Source organism: Rhinolophus hipposideros (assembly GCF_964194185.1).
Source record: "Rhinolophus hipposideros genome assembly, chromosome: 13".
Taxonomy (NCBI): domain Eukaryota; kingdom Metazoa; phylum Chordata; class Mammalia; order Chiroptera; family Rhinolophidae; genus Rhinolophus; species Rhinolophus hipposideros.
In genome coordinates, this window is record NC_138059.1 from 24667021 (window position 1) to 24681526 (window position 14506).

Here is a 14506-nt window from a genome sequence, read left to right on the forward strand (position 1 = left end):
TACGTTCAGAGTCTTAGTATCCAATTCTCTTGCTTTTCTTTGAGTGTCCTACTTTACTAGTTTTTATTAGCATAGTCTTTATAGGTGTGGTGTGGCAACAAGAGGTAAGGTGGCCCTCAGTCCTCTTGTAGGTTAAGACTGCAGTGATTCATGATTTGCATTCATGATTTGAAGTATAATTTGGGGCAAATTACATTCTCCATGCATCAATTTCTCCTCTTTAAAATGAGGATAAAAATTATTATTTACCTTCTATGATTTTTATTAAGATTATATGAGAAAGTGAACTTTTATTGTTCAGTACATATTTCTTTGATAATAATTAATTGTTATTAACCAGCAGACCTTTTTCTCTGTCTCCATAGTCCCTTCTGTTTATATTATAGTTTGGAACTGTGTTGTACTGGTAATAATTTCTCTAAATTGTCAATGAGACCCACAAGTCTTGATTTCCCACATCTTCACTCCTGTGCTTTTAGCAACAAATTACCTCTGAATCTAATTGTTTCCAAGGTTTTAGGTGCCTAAAATTTGATTAGTTGTGTATAAATTATCTGAAATGGGTTATACAAAAATACTAGTGAGGTATCCTTGTTTTAAGTTACTCTTTATTTTCTGATCTAGGCTGAATATTAAAGATCTGTATGTTTTTAGTATAATTAAGATAAGTGAAGTCTGTTTGAATTAGTTTAACCAGTGTGATCCAATAGGACTTAATAACAGGAGTATTGGGTAGAAAGCTAGTCTTTTAGTAGGCTAGATGGATATGTAGGGTATAAAATACACATTATCTTTCTTTTCCGGAGTATTTCAAATATAATTAATTATGATATCTTACACAGGTTCCAGCAACAGATAGAAATGCTTTGAGTTCACTCTGGGGAAAACTAGCCTCTGAAATTTTAATGCAGAATTGGGATGCAGCCATGGAAGACCTTACACGGTTAAAAGAGACCATAGATAATAACGTGAGTTAACTTTTTTAGGGTGATTCTCTGAAACGTCTATGTGTTTTTCATACTTTCTGATAAGGGAAATACTGTATACTTTTAAAAAGGAAAAGAAAGAAAGAAGAAAAAGAAGCCAAATGAAAATGTTCAGATTAGCTTTTGTTGACCTTACATAAAACTCAGTGGGTTAGTGGGTTGGTTGGTTTCACTGAATCCGCTTTAAGGAAGCTGTCAGATTTCTTTTGGCTCTTAGAAAAGGAACTCAGTTTTCATTTTTGTTACAGTCCACTGTTTTTTTAATCAGTGAAAATGACACAACACTGTTAGTGCTGTTTATTATTGAAAGTGTAGAAGATGACAGTTTTCATCTACAATTGTCTAATAAAACTATTTCTTATGGAGTGTTTAGTTCATTTCTTGCTTTTAAGATGTTTTCTAAAATGAGTATAATTTACAGCCTCTGTAAAAAATGGTTTAGTGGACATTATTAAATCTGTCTCTGAGAACAGAGAAATTTTGAATATTGAGGATTGTGCAGAGTAGAGGGTCCAGGAGGTTGGACTTGGATGGTAATGACCCTAGTGCGTGCCTTAGAAGCTTCTCGTTTTTCACTAAAATTCTGAGGTCAGCAGTGTTTATTCCATTGCCTCTTTCTCGTTTATTAATATTTCTTATGTGTACATTGTTTTAACCCTTTAGTCTGTGAGTTCTCCACTCCAGTCTCTTCAGCAGCGAACGTGGCTTATTCACTGGTCTCTGTTTGTTTTCTTCAACCACCCCAAAGGGCGCGATAACATTATTGATCTCTTCCTTTACCAGCCACAGTGAGTTATTTTACTATATAATTTGGGCTTTAACTATATGAAGGAATATATATATATATATATATATATATATATATATATTTAAATTTAAAAATGTATTTCACTCTGACATTTGAATTCGTTGTCAGCCATGTTTTCCCCTCTTCATGTGGTATATACTGGTATGCTTGTTAATTAAAAAAGCTTGTATGTAACTCTTAAGTACATTATTTGATAAACATGTATTCTGAGCCCTTCAAAGTGCTATTTCAGTGTGGTCCCTGGGCCAACAAAGTAAGTATCATGCAGATTCTCAGTCCTTACCCTAGAGGAACAAAATCAGACTAAAGCTTTAGAATTAAGGCACTGGGCTGTATTGTTTAGAAGGAATATATATATCCCAGGAAAATCCCTTTTGTATCGTTACTTGATCATCCAGTTTTAGTGATAAGAAATTCACTGCTTTGTTGTTAGCTAGAAATCATTTTTAAAAATTTATTTTTCCAGTTAAGATCAGTGCCCCGGAATCTTCTGCCCATTATTTTATATTGGATTGAAACAACAGAAAGCAAGACTGCTTTAGAAAACTTTTCAGATTTTTGAGGATAATTTTTCCTTGTCTCTCCTTCCTTCAGGCTAAATATCTGGTTTTATCAAGTAACAGTTTTTCTGATTGTTTAGTATTTTAGTTGTTTTCCTTTGATAATCACCAGTTTATCCATAGCGATCTTAAAATTGAAATTTTACATTCTAGGATTGTTACTGTGTTTCCCCGAAAAAAAGACCTAGCCGGACAATCAGCTCTAATGTGTCTAATGGAGCAAAAATTAATACAAGACCCTGTCTTCTTTTACTATAATATGACCGGGGTTTAGTATAGTATAGTATAATGTAATAAGTGTAATATAATAAATATAATATAATACAGGGTCTTACATTAGTTTTTGCTCCAAAAGATGCATTAGAGATTGTCCGCCTAGGTCTTATTTTGGGGGAAACAGGGCAGATCTAAGTTTTATGGACTACAGTGGCAACATTAGCTTCTGTGACCAGTACACATGCTTATATTAATAGAACCGAAGATTATAATAACGTACTTTAGCAGTTGCTTCATGGTTTGGCTAATATTGACTGTATTATTGGCTAAATTTCACATAAACACTGAGCTTTATTTCTGTTATTTGTTAACCCAAATGAATACATAATTCTATTACATTTCACTTGATGTCTGTCACATTATTGATTGTTAAATTAACATTTTATCTTTTTTTCCAAAATGCGTATCTATTTATAAAAGTAAGCTTAGGAATTGATGGTGTCGTACCCTTCTGATATAAAACATCAATGAAGACTGAACATCTTGTTTTTAAATTGTTTTTGTAATTTTCAAAGTCTTAAAAATAAATTACTACTCTGTGGCAATATTTTTGCATAAGTTGGTGAGACATAATCTAAACTTAGTCACATTAATAAACATGGTCTTTAAATGCTCATTTTAGTAAGATTTTCAAGACTGAAATATTTGACCTCTGCAGTTAAGTTGTTATCAAAACCAACAGGACTTTGAATTTAAGAGAAATTTAAGTAATTAGTGGTAATAACAGATAAAAAAATATTTGGCCATCCAAGAAGTGCCAGTAACTTTTTTGTGTGTGAAAACAGAGAGCCATTTTTAAATGGTGTATATTGTGTTTTCTGCATTAAATGCTAAGTGTTCCCCTGAATCTAAATAAAAGCAAATAGAAAGTAAATAGAAGCACTTTTAACAGACATATGGCTGGTTTGTTTTTCATACTAACATTACAACTTAAATTCAGTATTAATGTATTTAGTCAGTGTTAACATGACATACTGATCCAGTATGTTAAAACTGAACATGGGCAAAGGAGTTTTTAATAGGAAATTATGTTTTTCTTTCCTTGAAAAAAGTGAAGACAAAAACTACATGGCATTCATTGAGTGTGGTGAAAGACAGTCTGTGGTCTTTGCCTGTGTTCCAACATTAACTTTTAAGTGTTAATGACAGAAGATAAAGTTTTATAATTTGCACAGCATTAGGTTTATTTCTTTTTTATTAGAGATACTTTATAGCATTCAACTATTCTTTCTAGATTCACATTATTCACTAACGTGTACGTAACTGCCTCATTCTGTCTCCTCTGTTCCTCAAATCCTACTTGTGGGAAACTCAATATTAAAACTGTATAAACAAAATTTCTTTAATTATGTATATACTTTTCTGCTTGCTGGATGCTATGATAGGTTAGTTATAACCTGGAAAGATATAAATCATAGTCCATATGTTGAATTAAGTAAAAAACTCGTGGGAGGGTTTAAAAAAGCCATTGTCCACTAAAATAAGATCCTGCAAGGAAGGTATTACCTTTGTCCTGGCCTGTGGACTGTGAGCTCGCAGCTTTAGTTGGCAGTATCCTAGGGGTAGATTGGGTAAGAACAAAGCCGAACCAGCCTCCAAAAGACTGCTGTATAAAACCAGAAAGCCTCCAATAATTTATACTGAGAAGTATAAGTGCTAAGAGGACTAAGTACATGAAACATTTGGTCAGATTGTTCTGATGCTGTAGGTTTAGTACATAGGAAGCCATATGATAAAAACAGAAGGTTTCTTTTTGAGTCCTTGGAATCAGAATAGAAAATTTATGTGACTGGAATGTTTAATGGCACCATTAGGTTAAGCTGTCCTAATATGTCCATTTTCACAGTAAGGATATTTTTGCCACTAAGGCCAGATCATGAACATTTTATGGCATGTATATCACCCTAAACATTTGAATGGCATTTTCAAGATTTGCTTTTTACTTCTCTTTTCATGAATTCCATTTCATATCAGTACCTCTCACTGTACTTCTGTCTTTCTTCCTCTAACTACCCCATATTGATTGGAATATGTTAATAGCTTTTCAAGTTTTCCTGATTTGGTACGGTGTTTCCTCGAAAATAAGACCTAGCCAGACCATTAGCTCTAATGCATCTTTTGGAGCAAAAATTAATGTGAGACCCAGTATTACATTATATTATATTGTATTATATTATAAAGACCCAATTTTACATTAAAATAAGACACGGTCTTATATTAATTTTTGCTCCAAAAGATGCATTAGAGCTGATGGCCCAGCCAGGCAATTTTGGGGAAACGTGGTAGGTTTCTCTTACTGAATTAACTAATTTCTCTGCTCTAGTGCGTTGTGTATTTAATGCTCTGAGGGCAGTCTAATTGCCCTTGTGCCCTCATTCTTGAGAAGTACCTTTTTCCTGTACCCTTGTGCAACCGTTATGTTTTAGAAGAGGATTTTTTATTTTTGATACTGACAATACAATCTTATGCAGTTGAGATTAACCAATACTGGGTGAATCTGGAATATCCAGAAAAATGATTGGTAAATCATTGCAAGAAATTTGGGGGTATTGGTGAGTGAGTAAAGCAGCTACATACCTATCTTTAACGTTAATCTGTCTATGCACCTTATTAAAAAAAAACAAACAACTTTTTTTTTTTTAAACTAGGGTATTGTTTTGTTTTTTTCCCTTCTTTCGCCCCCCACCCCACCACTCCCCCCGACCCTGCACTCCAGTTCAAGCCATTGTTTCAGTCTAGTTGTGTAGCACACTACTCCCTGGCCCATGCTGGTATTATGAGCCTTGCGCTCCCCCGGGGGAGGCAGTCATTCACTAGTTGTCCATCGGCCACTCAACAGCAGTTTAGGGCAGCTTTCACCAGCTGCCCGCCGCTCAGATGGCTGCCGGCCACTCACACTGGCCACCGGCTGCTCTTGGCAGCACACGTTAACTCGTAGAAGCCCATGGCCGCTCACGCTGACCTCCAGCTGCTCACGGCAGCCCAGCTTTAGGGAGAGCCATTGTTCACAATCTTAGCTGTAGAGGACACAGCTCACTGGCCCATGTGGGAATCAAACCGGCGACCTTGGCATTAGGAACACGGCACTCTAACCACCTGAGCCACCAGGTTGGTCCCCCAAAAAAAATCTTAATGAGAATTTCAAATTCTAGAATTACAGCTATATTTCTCAGTATTTATGGAGATTAGTCAACCATGCATTCAAATGAAAAGAGATTAAAAGCGACACTAACATGTTGTATTTTACCTTCCTCCTATATAGTAAAACCTGTAAGATTGTCTTAAGAGTTGATTGATATCCCCAAAAACAGAGATAGGAGGGTGAGCTTACCCTTAATGAACAGATTTGACCCCCTCCCCCAGAGGGAGTCTGTGACAGGTAGCTCCATTTTTGACACCTAATAGATGGGTTAAGGATAAAACAGCCCTTCCTGAACTCAGCTGTAGAAATCACTAGAAAAGGGCTTTCCATGCTCCTTACTTATTAGTGGAGCCAGTCTTCTGTGGTTTTTGCAGTTATGTGTATATCCAGAAAGGAACATTAAATGCAGCTGACTCTGAATATTTTCAAGTAATGAAAGGAAGCATGCAAACAAGAAAAATTAAAAAATATATTCAGACCCATTGTGAAAATTCTATCATACAAATAAGGGGAAACACTATAAAGTAATTCCTGACAACCTTGTGGCTTGTATGAAATTACAACAATATATTTAATTTACTAGTAGAACCATTTGTAATGAATATTAGAATATGAACTAATATGAATATTAGTTCATTGAAATTACAGAAAGTTTTAATATAATAAATTTTTACGAAAGGAAAACAATGCAAAACAGTAGATGTTTTTAATTTTAAAGTGAGATAAAGGTTCATGCTCATAGATATATAGTTAAAAATAACAATTTAGAATTAAGATTTATTAAATTATCAAGCTATAGTCTACAAATAGGTTTAATGCCTTCATTTATATTTCCATGGTTCGTATACAAAAAAGACAATGCTGTATGCCATTTAAAATCTCCCAGTAAATTAAAAAAAAAAAACAGAAACTTAATAATAGATTGTAGTTTTTGGACAGAATACAGTCAAACTAAAAATTATTAAAAGTCGTATAAGTAACTGAAACAAAGAAGAGGTTAAATGTTAATAATTATGAAATGTCTGCCAAAGCAGCACTCAGAAATTAATTCACAGCTTTGAGTACTTAATTCAGCTTTTAAAAACCTTGATTAAGAAAAACAGAAAAGCACAACAAATGTAATGAAAATAAAATTAGCAATATATTAAAAAATGTTAAAATTAATCTTAAAACTGATAATTCAATTTCAAAAATGGAAAAAAATAAATGAAAATGGCTTTATATGTCAAATGATTTAATAAAAAATAAAACCCATCAGGAAATACTATATATATTTGCATGGTATTCTCCAAAACATGAAATACCCCAGGTGACTTAAGTGTAACCTTATATCAGTTAACTGAGGAAGGAATTGTGAGATATTTTTTGTTTTGTTTAGCTTTTTAACGATTCCACTAAAAGGACTCAGCTGTGATAGATTTATTGGTCATTTTGGAGCATTACAAAAAGTGTGTATATAGGGACATAATTCTCCATTTAACTTTGTGAGGCAAATAGGACCCTATTGGAACATTCAATGACAGCCTTTTATCCCCTTCACGACCCAAATTAGATATACACACTGAGGAGCTGTTGGATGTTTAGAAGGAAAAAAAAAATCAGAATTATCCTTGGGAATATTATTGTTACAGGTAAATGGTTCTTAAACTTTTTGGTCTTGGAATCCTTTTATTAAGTATTAAGACTTGTTGAGTGCAGTTTTGTTTGTTGGCTAAATCTATTGATACATAGTGTATTAGAAATTAAAACTGAGAAATTAAAAGTATATTAATTGGCAAATACTAAATTGATGATAGTGGACATTTATGTTTAAGAAAAATAACTTTTTCTTTTTTTTTTTTTTTTTTTTTTTTTTTTTTTTTTTTTTAGTGTTCACTCCCCTCACCACCACCACTGAAAAACAACTTTAAAAAAACAAAAATTTAGTGAGAAGAGTAGCATTGCTTTACATTTTTGTAGACCCTTCAATTTCTGGCTTAATGAACAGCTAGATTTTTATACCTACTTTCATACCTGATTTTTTTCAGTCTGTTGTGAAGGATATGAAGAAAACTTAGCCTCACACATACATAGAGAGGTATTTTTTTAAAATAGCTTTTTCGGATAATTGTGAATATTTTTTTTTGATAATACACCAAAACTCTACAAGTAGTGGTTTTTTAAAGGTTATTGTAATGTGGAATCTGAAACCATATCATTCCGTTTTTTGGATTCTAAACTATGCTGGTATTCCAAAATATATTGGTCGGCCGTGTACTTTAAATGGATCTTTTTACCCATGCATAGTTTATAACATCATGCATTAGTTGTTTGGAAAATACTGGCTCAGTGAGTTATACAAGTATTCCAAATATGTTAACCATATACAATACCAAAAAAAAATGACATTCATTAACATCAGTACTGACCCCATTAGAAGGGTTTAGATAATGGAAAGTAGGAGTGACATATATACAAATTTTCTAAAATTCTATTTTTTGAAAGCTCTAATTTTATCATTTATTTTTCTTGAAGGATAAGCTCTTCATTTTCTAGAAAATATCTTCCATATGCCAAAGTCTAAAGAGCTTTGGTTTGTCTGTCATTCTTTCAAGTAAAAATACTTCTATGAGAAAAGCAGCCAGTTCAGCTTCCAACTCAGTCATTCAAGTGCTTTTCTTTAAGACAACCATGACACTAAAATAGATAGCAGAAGAGCCTTATACACATTTTCCATTTAGTCATGTGGAATATTAAATAGATTAATTTATAAGGGTTGACTTTTTTTAAATTAATAATTTCTACTGCCTATTAGGATATAGTTGAAACTGGCTTTTTTTTTTTTTAATGCAAAAGTGTAGTGGTGAAAAATAATAGTGACTACTAATACAGTGTGATGTCACTACGCTGATTTATGCTAAGGTTACCAGAAGGCTTTGTTTGTGATTCAGTGATTTTTTTTTTTTTTTAGTAACTTTACCAAGTGGTGATTGCTATCATTCTAAATCAGATTTTGAACATTTTCTCCCACTCAATGAGAACCCTCGTGCCAATAAAACGTTTTTGTTTTTTTTAAATAACAGAAACAGCCTGTTAGCAAAATACGGAAAAGAAAACTCGACCATATTACAATTTTGAATTTCCACCAAAATACTGTCAGGTTACTATCCTGTTTTCTTCCTCATTAGTAATGTCTTCATGGCTTATTTTCATTTTAGCTTGATTCTAACTTTTTATGAAAATACACCCAGTTGGCTCGACATCATTATTTCATTCATTTTCCTGGATTGCATATTAAGTAGAATAGTTACATAGCATGTCATTTGCATTGATATGTCTACAGTCATTATGTTTTTCAGTGGTCTCTGATAGATACTAGAAATTAATGAAGAAAATATCATATTCTTCCTGTTTGTAATTTCTAATAGTACAGTGATACATTTTAATGTGGTTCATAGACTGTATGTTAAATTGATAGTTTATATAGATTGTGATTTCAGGCTTTAGGAAAAAAAACAGAACAATACTTTGGAGATAAATTATACTTTTGTCCTTGAAGTAAAAGTTTAGATGCAAGTGCAGGTGACAATCTCTTACATCATATGTATTGTCATTTCTGCCATAATTTATTCTGAATCTAAAATGGAGATGATTTACACATTTGAAAATTTTGAACTTTTAAATGTAACATAATATATAAGATAAGGTATCAGGTGTAAGATAGAGCAATATTCGAAGGCTATTAGAGATGAGGCTTTGCCAAATGTAGACATTATTAGGGAAAAGAATGCATTTGTAATACAATGCCCTTGTTATTCTCCAGTTGTAAAAAAAGTAGATTGAAAGTTCAGTTCGCACAAGAGTGTTTTATTTATTTACTAAATAAAAACATAAATTTCCTAAGAAATTTCAAGTTTTACTATTAACAGTCAACTAGATAGTGTCCAGAATTTATCCTGACTGACCTTTCTTCCTTTATTTTTCCTGTATTTTCTAATTGTTCCTGATCTTGTTCATGGAGGTATTTTACCTGCTCAGGATGACCTCTAAGGTCCCCATCTAAAAACCCATTCTCTGAAATTCTACTAAGTGTTCTCCCTTTTGTTTTGTTCTTTTAGTTTGTCTTTCTAGAAATGTCATTGTGTCCTTTTTTTACCTATCCAAAGTCTGCCTGTTCTTCAAGCTCCAACTCAAGTTTACTTTCTTCATGAAGTCCTGTATATTGCGTCTGCCATATATTTGGTATTTAATTATGTAACCCCTTTAAACAAAAAACTTACAATTGCCTTATCTCCCCAACTAGATTATAAGTGTATTTGAGGGCAGAATTTTTATTCTTTATATTCTTATAACATCCTGCACATCATAGATACTTAAATATTTTTATTTGGGGGCATATTTGTCTTACCATTTGATTACTAAATGTTCTGACTTGCAATTAGAAAACTGAAGAAAAACTTAATAAAATTGTACAACTGGAGCAGGGTTGTGCTAGAGAAAAAATAAGATAAACATTTTTACTGACCTATCATGAAATTATACTTCAGAACACAATAAATACTTGAGGCTCTTATTGAAAAAAAAATAGTTATCAAGTTAGATTTCAAAAATAGGGATGGTATAGCCTCTGTTCTTACATAGTTTATAACCCAAACAAATAACACAAGAAGTAGTGTAGAACATATATAACTTAGTACAGATGTATTTTATTGTACATGCTAAAATAGGTGACAGCTATCAGTGGCCTGGAGAAGTTAGAAGAGTCCAGTGAAGATGAAAATTGATCTGGCCTTTAAATTTCAATTGATGGAGAAGAAAGGACATCATAAGAAGGAAGTAGAGCAAAAGAACACAATGGTCATGTGTAGGCTATAATCCACATCTGTAGTCTTGCTTGTATTTGACCTAAATATATAATTACTGATCCCTCTAAGAATGTAAACTAAGATAACTTCACAAGAATCACCCTTAATCCCCACTCCCCTCCTTTATGTATATACATACATACATACATGGGAATGATCACTTCTGCCCTGGATGGTAGGGAGTCCTTGCTCTGTTTGGAAGTCAGGAGTCATCATGGTAATGCTGTGTACCAGATCTGCAAACTATGGACCATGGTCTAATAAATCTAGCCTACCGCCTTTTTTCTGAGGGCCTGCGATATAAAAACAGCTTTTACGTTTTAAATGGTTGGAAAAAAATGAAAGTCATGTTTTGTGACGTGAAAATTACATGAAAGTTTTAGTGTCCATAAATTTTTATCGGAACACAGCCATGCTCATTGTTTTACATAGAGCAGTCCCGCATTATCTGTGGGCGATAACGTTGCAAAACTCCCAGTGAGTACCTGAAACCATGGATAGTATCAAACCCTATATATACTACGTTTTTTCCTATACATACATATGTACATATGTATAATAGTTTATTTATAAATTAGGTACAGTAATAAATTAACTATAATAGTAAAATAGAACAATTATAGCAATATATGTAATAAAATTATGTGAATGGCTTTGGGGCCATTAAGTAAAAGAACCCTTACTTGAACACAAGCACTGTGCGACCACAACAGTGGGTACGATAACCAAGGTGGCTACTAAGTAACTAATGGGTGGGTAAGGAACACTGGGCAAAGGGATGCTTCATCTCCCAGGTGGGATGGAGCAGGACAACGTGAAATTTTTAAAGGTTAAATATGTAAAATCTCATTACAGATAAACATTTACAATAAATTTTAATGATATGGGTCACTAACTTTTGGACCTAATTAAGTAAAGAAATTCCATTTTTACATTAGTAAACCTGTATTACAAAATTTTCTATTCAACTGTTATATTTTTGAGCCTTGTCAATAAAATATTTTGGAAATTTGTTTTCACTACATGTAAATACCTGCATAACACTTTCAGTTTTGCCTCTTAGCCTGCAAACCCTAAAATGTTCATTATTTAGCCCTTTATGTAAATTTTGCTAACCCCTGCCATATATTCACAGAAATAGAAAGGTGATTTCCCAAGGAAGTCATCCTCCAGAAAAATAGAAGATATATGTAGTGCAATGACATAAAGTTAGGATAAGTAAAAATGAATGTTTAACATCACATGCAATAAACTTAGTTTTTATCCTATATGTATACATTTATGAATTGAGTTCCATAAATGCCTACTAAAATTAGCCACTTCAACACTGATATTAAGGAAACCAGTCATGCTTTCCTGAAGTCGTACATGAGATCTATGGCAAGCAAGTACAGAGGCAAACAAGTGTTCTGACTGAACATTGCAGTTTAAAATTTTCTGCCTAATCTCAGCCTTAATTTTTCAGGTAATGAAACTTTTAGCTGATTTGTTTAGTTAATCTTTTCCTATAAATTGTTTTATTCTTGAGTGTGTTTTGATTCTTTTTAATCCCCTGTCTTGCTTAAAGGGGATTTAAGTGGGGCTAATTGGGATTAGGTAATAAGTGTTAAGTTATTGTTAGATTCTAGGGTCCTCTGAAGAGTTCAAACCACATTTTATGAGGAATCTACAATATGACAAAATACAAAGATTTATTAATATCATAGTCTGTGAGCACTTGGAAGATAAGGTATCATCAGCTGGACCGGGAAGGTTGGGTAGAATTTAGGCTTCAGAGGCTTGTTTGGAACAGCAATCTGTGTAGTGAAGTATGAGGAAAGCAGGAAGCGGTTCAGTGATGGTGTGGTGTGGTGGGAGATGGAGGTGGATGGGTACTTTCAGGCTTGAATATTCAGCTAATAGAAATGGACTTGATTGACACATATTTCTAAGCTTGGCATAGTTCCTGGCACTGTAAGGTACTTATTGTATAAAATTGGGGAGTTATTTAAGGAAACGAGCAGGAGAAATACAGGATAAACACCAAAATGACAGAGGGTGGCCAGCTGCTGATCATCAGAATAGCAAGATTTGCTACATATCAGCCAAGGCCCAGTTGACATTTGTCTGACATCTAGTCCTTCCTTTCTAATTCCCAGTGTTACCAATTTAACCAAGGCCCTGCAATACTTTAATAGTTTCTTTCTCTCTGTAGTTTCCAGTCTTTCATTTCCTGAATTCTTTAATTTATGTAACTGCCTGATTTTCTGCTTATTATGAATGATTTGCACACAGGAGATTTTCACACGTTTGTTTTAATTGATGAATGACAAAGTCATTTTGAAACAGACAGATGGAATGAATAAAGGTCTTCCAAAAATCCTTTTACTCAACAGTGATAATAAGATTATTTACCTCATAAGTGAGTCTTCCTCACTCCAAATTAGGGAATAGCAGCTGTCATTTTTATCATTTAGTTTCTTTATTTCCTTGGAGGAGATGGCCCTTAAAATATTCATTCTTCAGTGTTTGCAATCTTAGGTTACTTAAACACTGCAATATAATGAGCAGTTTGAGTGATTTCTTTAAATTACATGTTATTATAGATCTAGAAAAACTGGGCAAGTTATTAATACTAAATAGCCTTTGAATTTTTACCGTAGGTACCTTAATGCAATTCAGACGATGTGTCCACATATTCTTCGCTATTTGACTACAGCAGTCATAACAAACAAAGATGTTCGAAAACGCCGGCAGGTGCTAAAAGATCTGGTCAAAGTGATTCAACAGGTAAAAACTGAAATCTTTATTGTTGTTTTTTTGAATTAAAGTTTATTGGGGTGACAGTGGTTAGTAAAGTTACATAGGTTTCAGGTGTACAATTCTGTAATATGTCATCTGTATAGCACATTGTGTTTTCATTACTCAGAGTCAGTTCTTCCATCACCATATATTTGATCTCGTTTACCCTCATCTACCACCTCCCTCCTCCCTTATCCTCTGATAACCACTAACCCATTGTCTGTGTCTGTGAGTTTTTGTTTCTTTATTTGTTTGTCTTGTTCCTTTATTGCTTTCAGCTTTTTTGTGTTTTTTGGGGGGTTGGAACAGGACTTTATTGGGGAACAGTGTGTACTTCCAGGACTTTTTCCAAGTCAAGTTGTCCTTTCAGTCTTAGTTGTGGAGGGTGCAGCTCCACTGCAGGTCCAGTTACTGTTGTTCGTTGCAAGGGGCGCAGCACACCACCCCTTGCGGGAGTCGAATCGGCAACCTTGTGGTTGAGAGGACGCGCTCCAACCAACTGACCCATCCAGGAGCTCAGCGGCAGCTCAGCTCAAGGTGCCCTGTTTGATCTTAGTTGCAGGGGGCAGAGCCCACCATCCCTTGCGGGAGTCGAGGAGTCAAACCAGCAACCTTGTGGTTGAGTGCCCCTGCTCCAACCAACTGAGCCATCCGGCACTGGCCCATGTGAGAATCGAACCGGCAACCTTCGGTGTTAGGAGCACGGAGCTCCAAACGCCTGAGACACCAACCCGGCCCTCTCAGTTTTATATCTTAAATATCAGTGAAATCATATGGTTCTCGACTTTTTCTGTTTGACTTATTTCGCTTAGCATAATAATCTCAAGATCCAACCATGTTGTCGCAAATGGCACTATTTCATCTTTTCTTATGGCAGGATAGTATTCTTTTAGGTGTATAAAAAACCACACGCAAAAGAATGGAATTTATTGATTTTTAAGACATGACTGAACTTCAGGTTTAACCTCTTTTTCTACAGTACTACTCTTTTTAAGGTAAAAACGTTTTTAAAAAGGAAAAAACTATTCATGAAGAGAGAAGAGCCCAAGAGCCCCAAATAGGCATTTACTATCTTTTTAATTACAGATATACTTATAGTAGTGATGTGG

General features: G+C 34.0%; 1 protein-coding gene across 6 annotated transcripts in view; it reads left to right on the plus strand.

Moving 5' to 3' along the window:
* EIF3E (eukaryotic translation initiation factor 3 subunit E) overlaps positions 1-14506 on the plus strand; it is a 231524-nt gene that overhangs the window by 197719 nt on the left and 19299 nt on the right. For all 6 annotated transcript variants that reach the window (XM_081070770.1, XM_081070769.1, XM_081070771.1 and 3 more), the window contains 3 exons: positions 843-968; positions 1650-1774; positions 13259-13385. In XM_081070770.1, coding sequence (XP_080926896.1) covers positions 843-968; positions 1650-1774; positions 13259-13385 — 378 coding nt within the window. The remainder of the gene's footprint in view (positions 1-842; positions 969-1649; positions 1775-13258; positions 13386-14506) is intronic.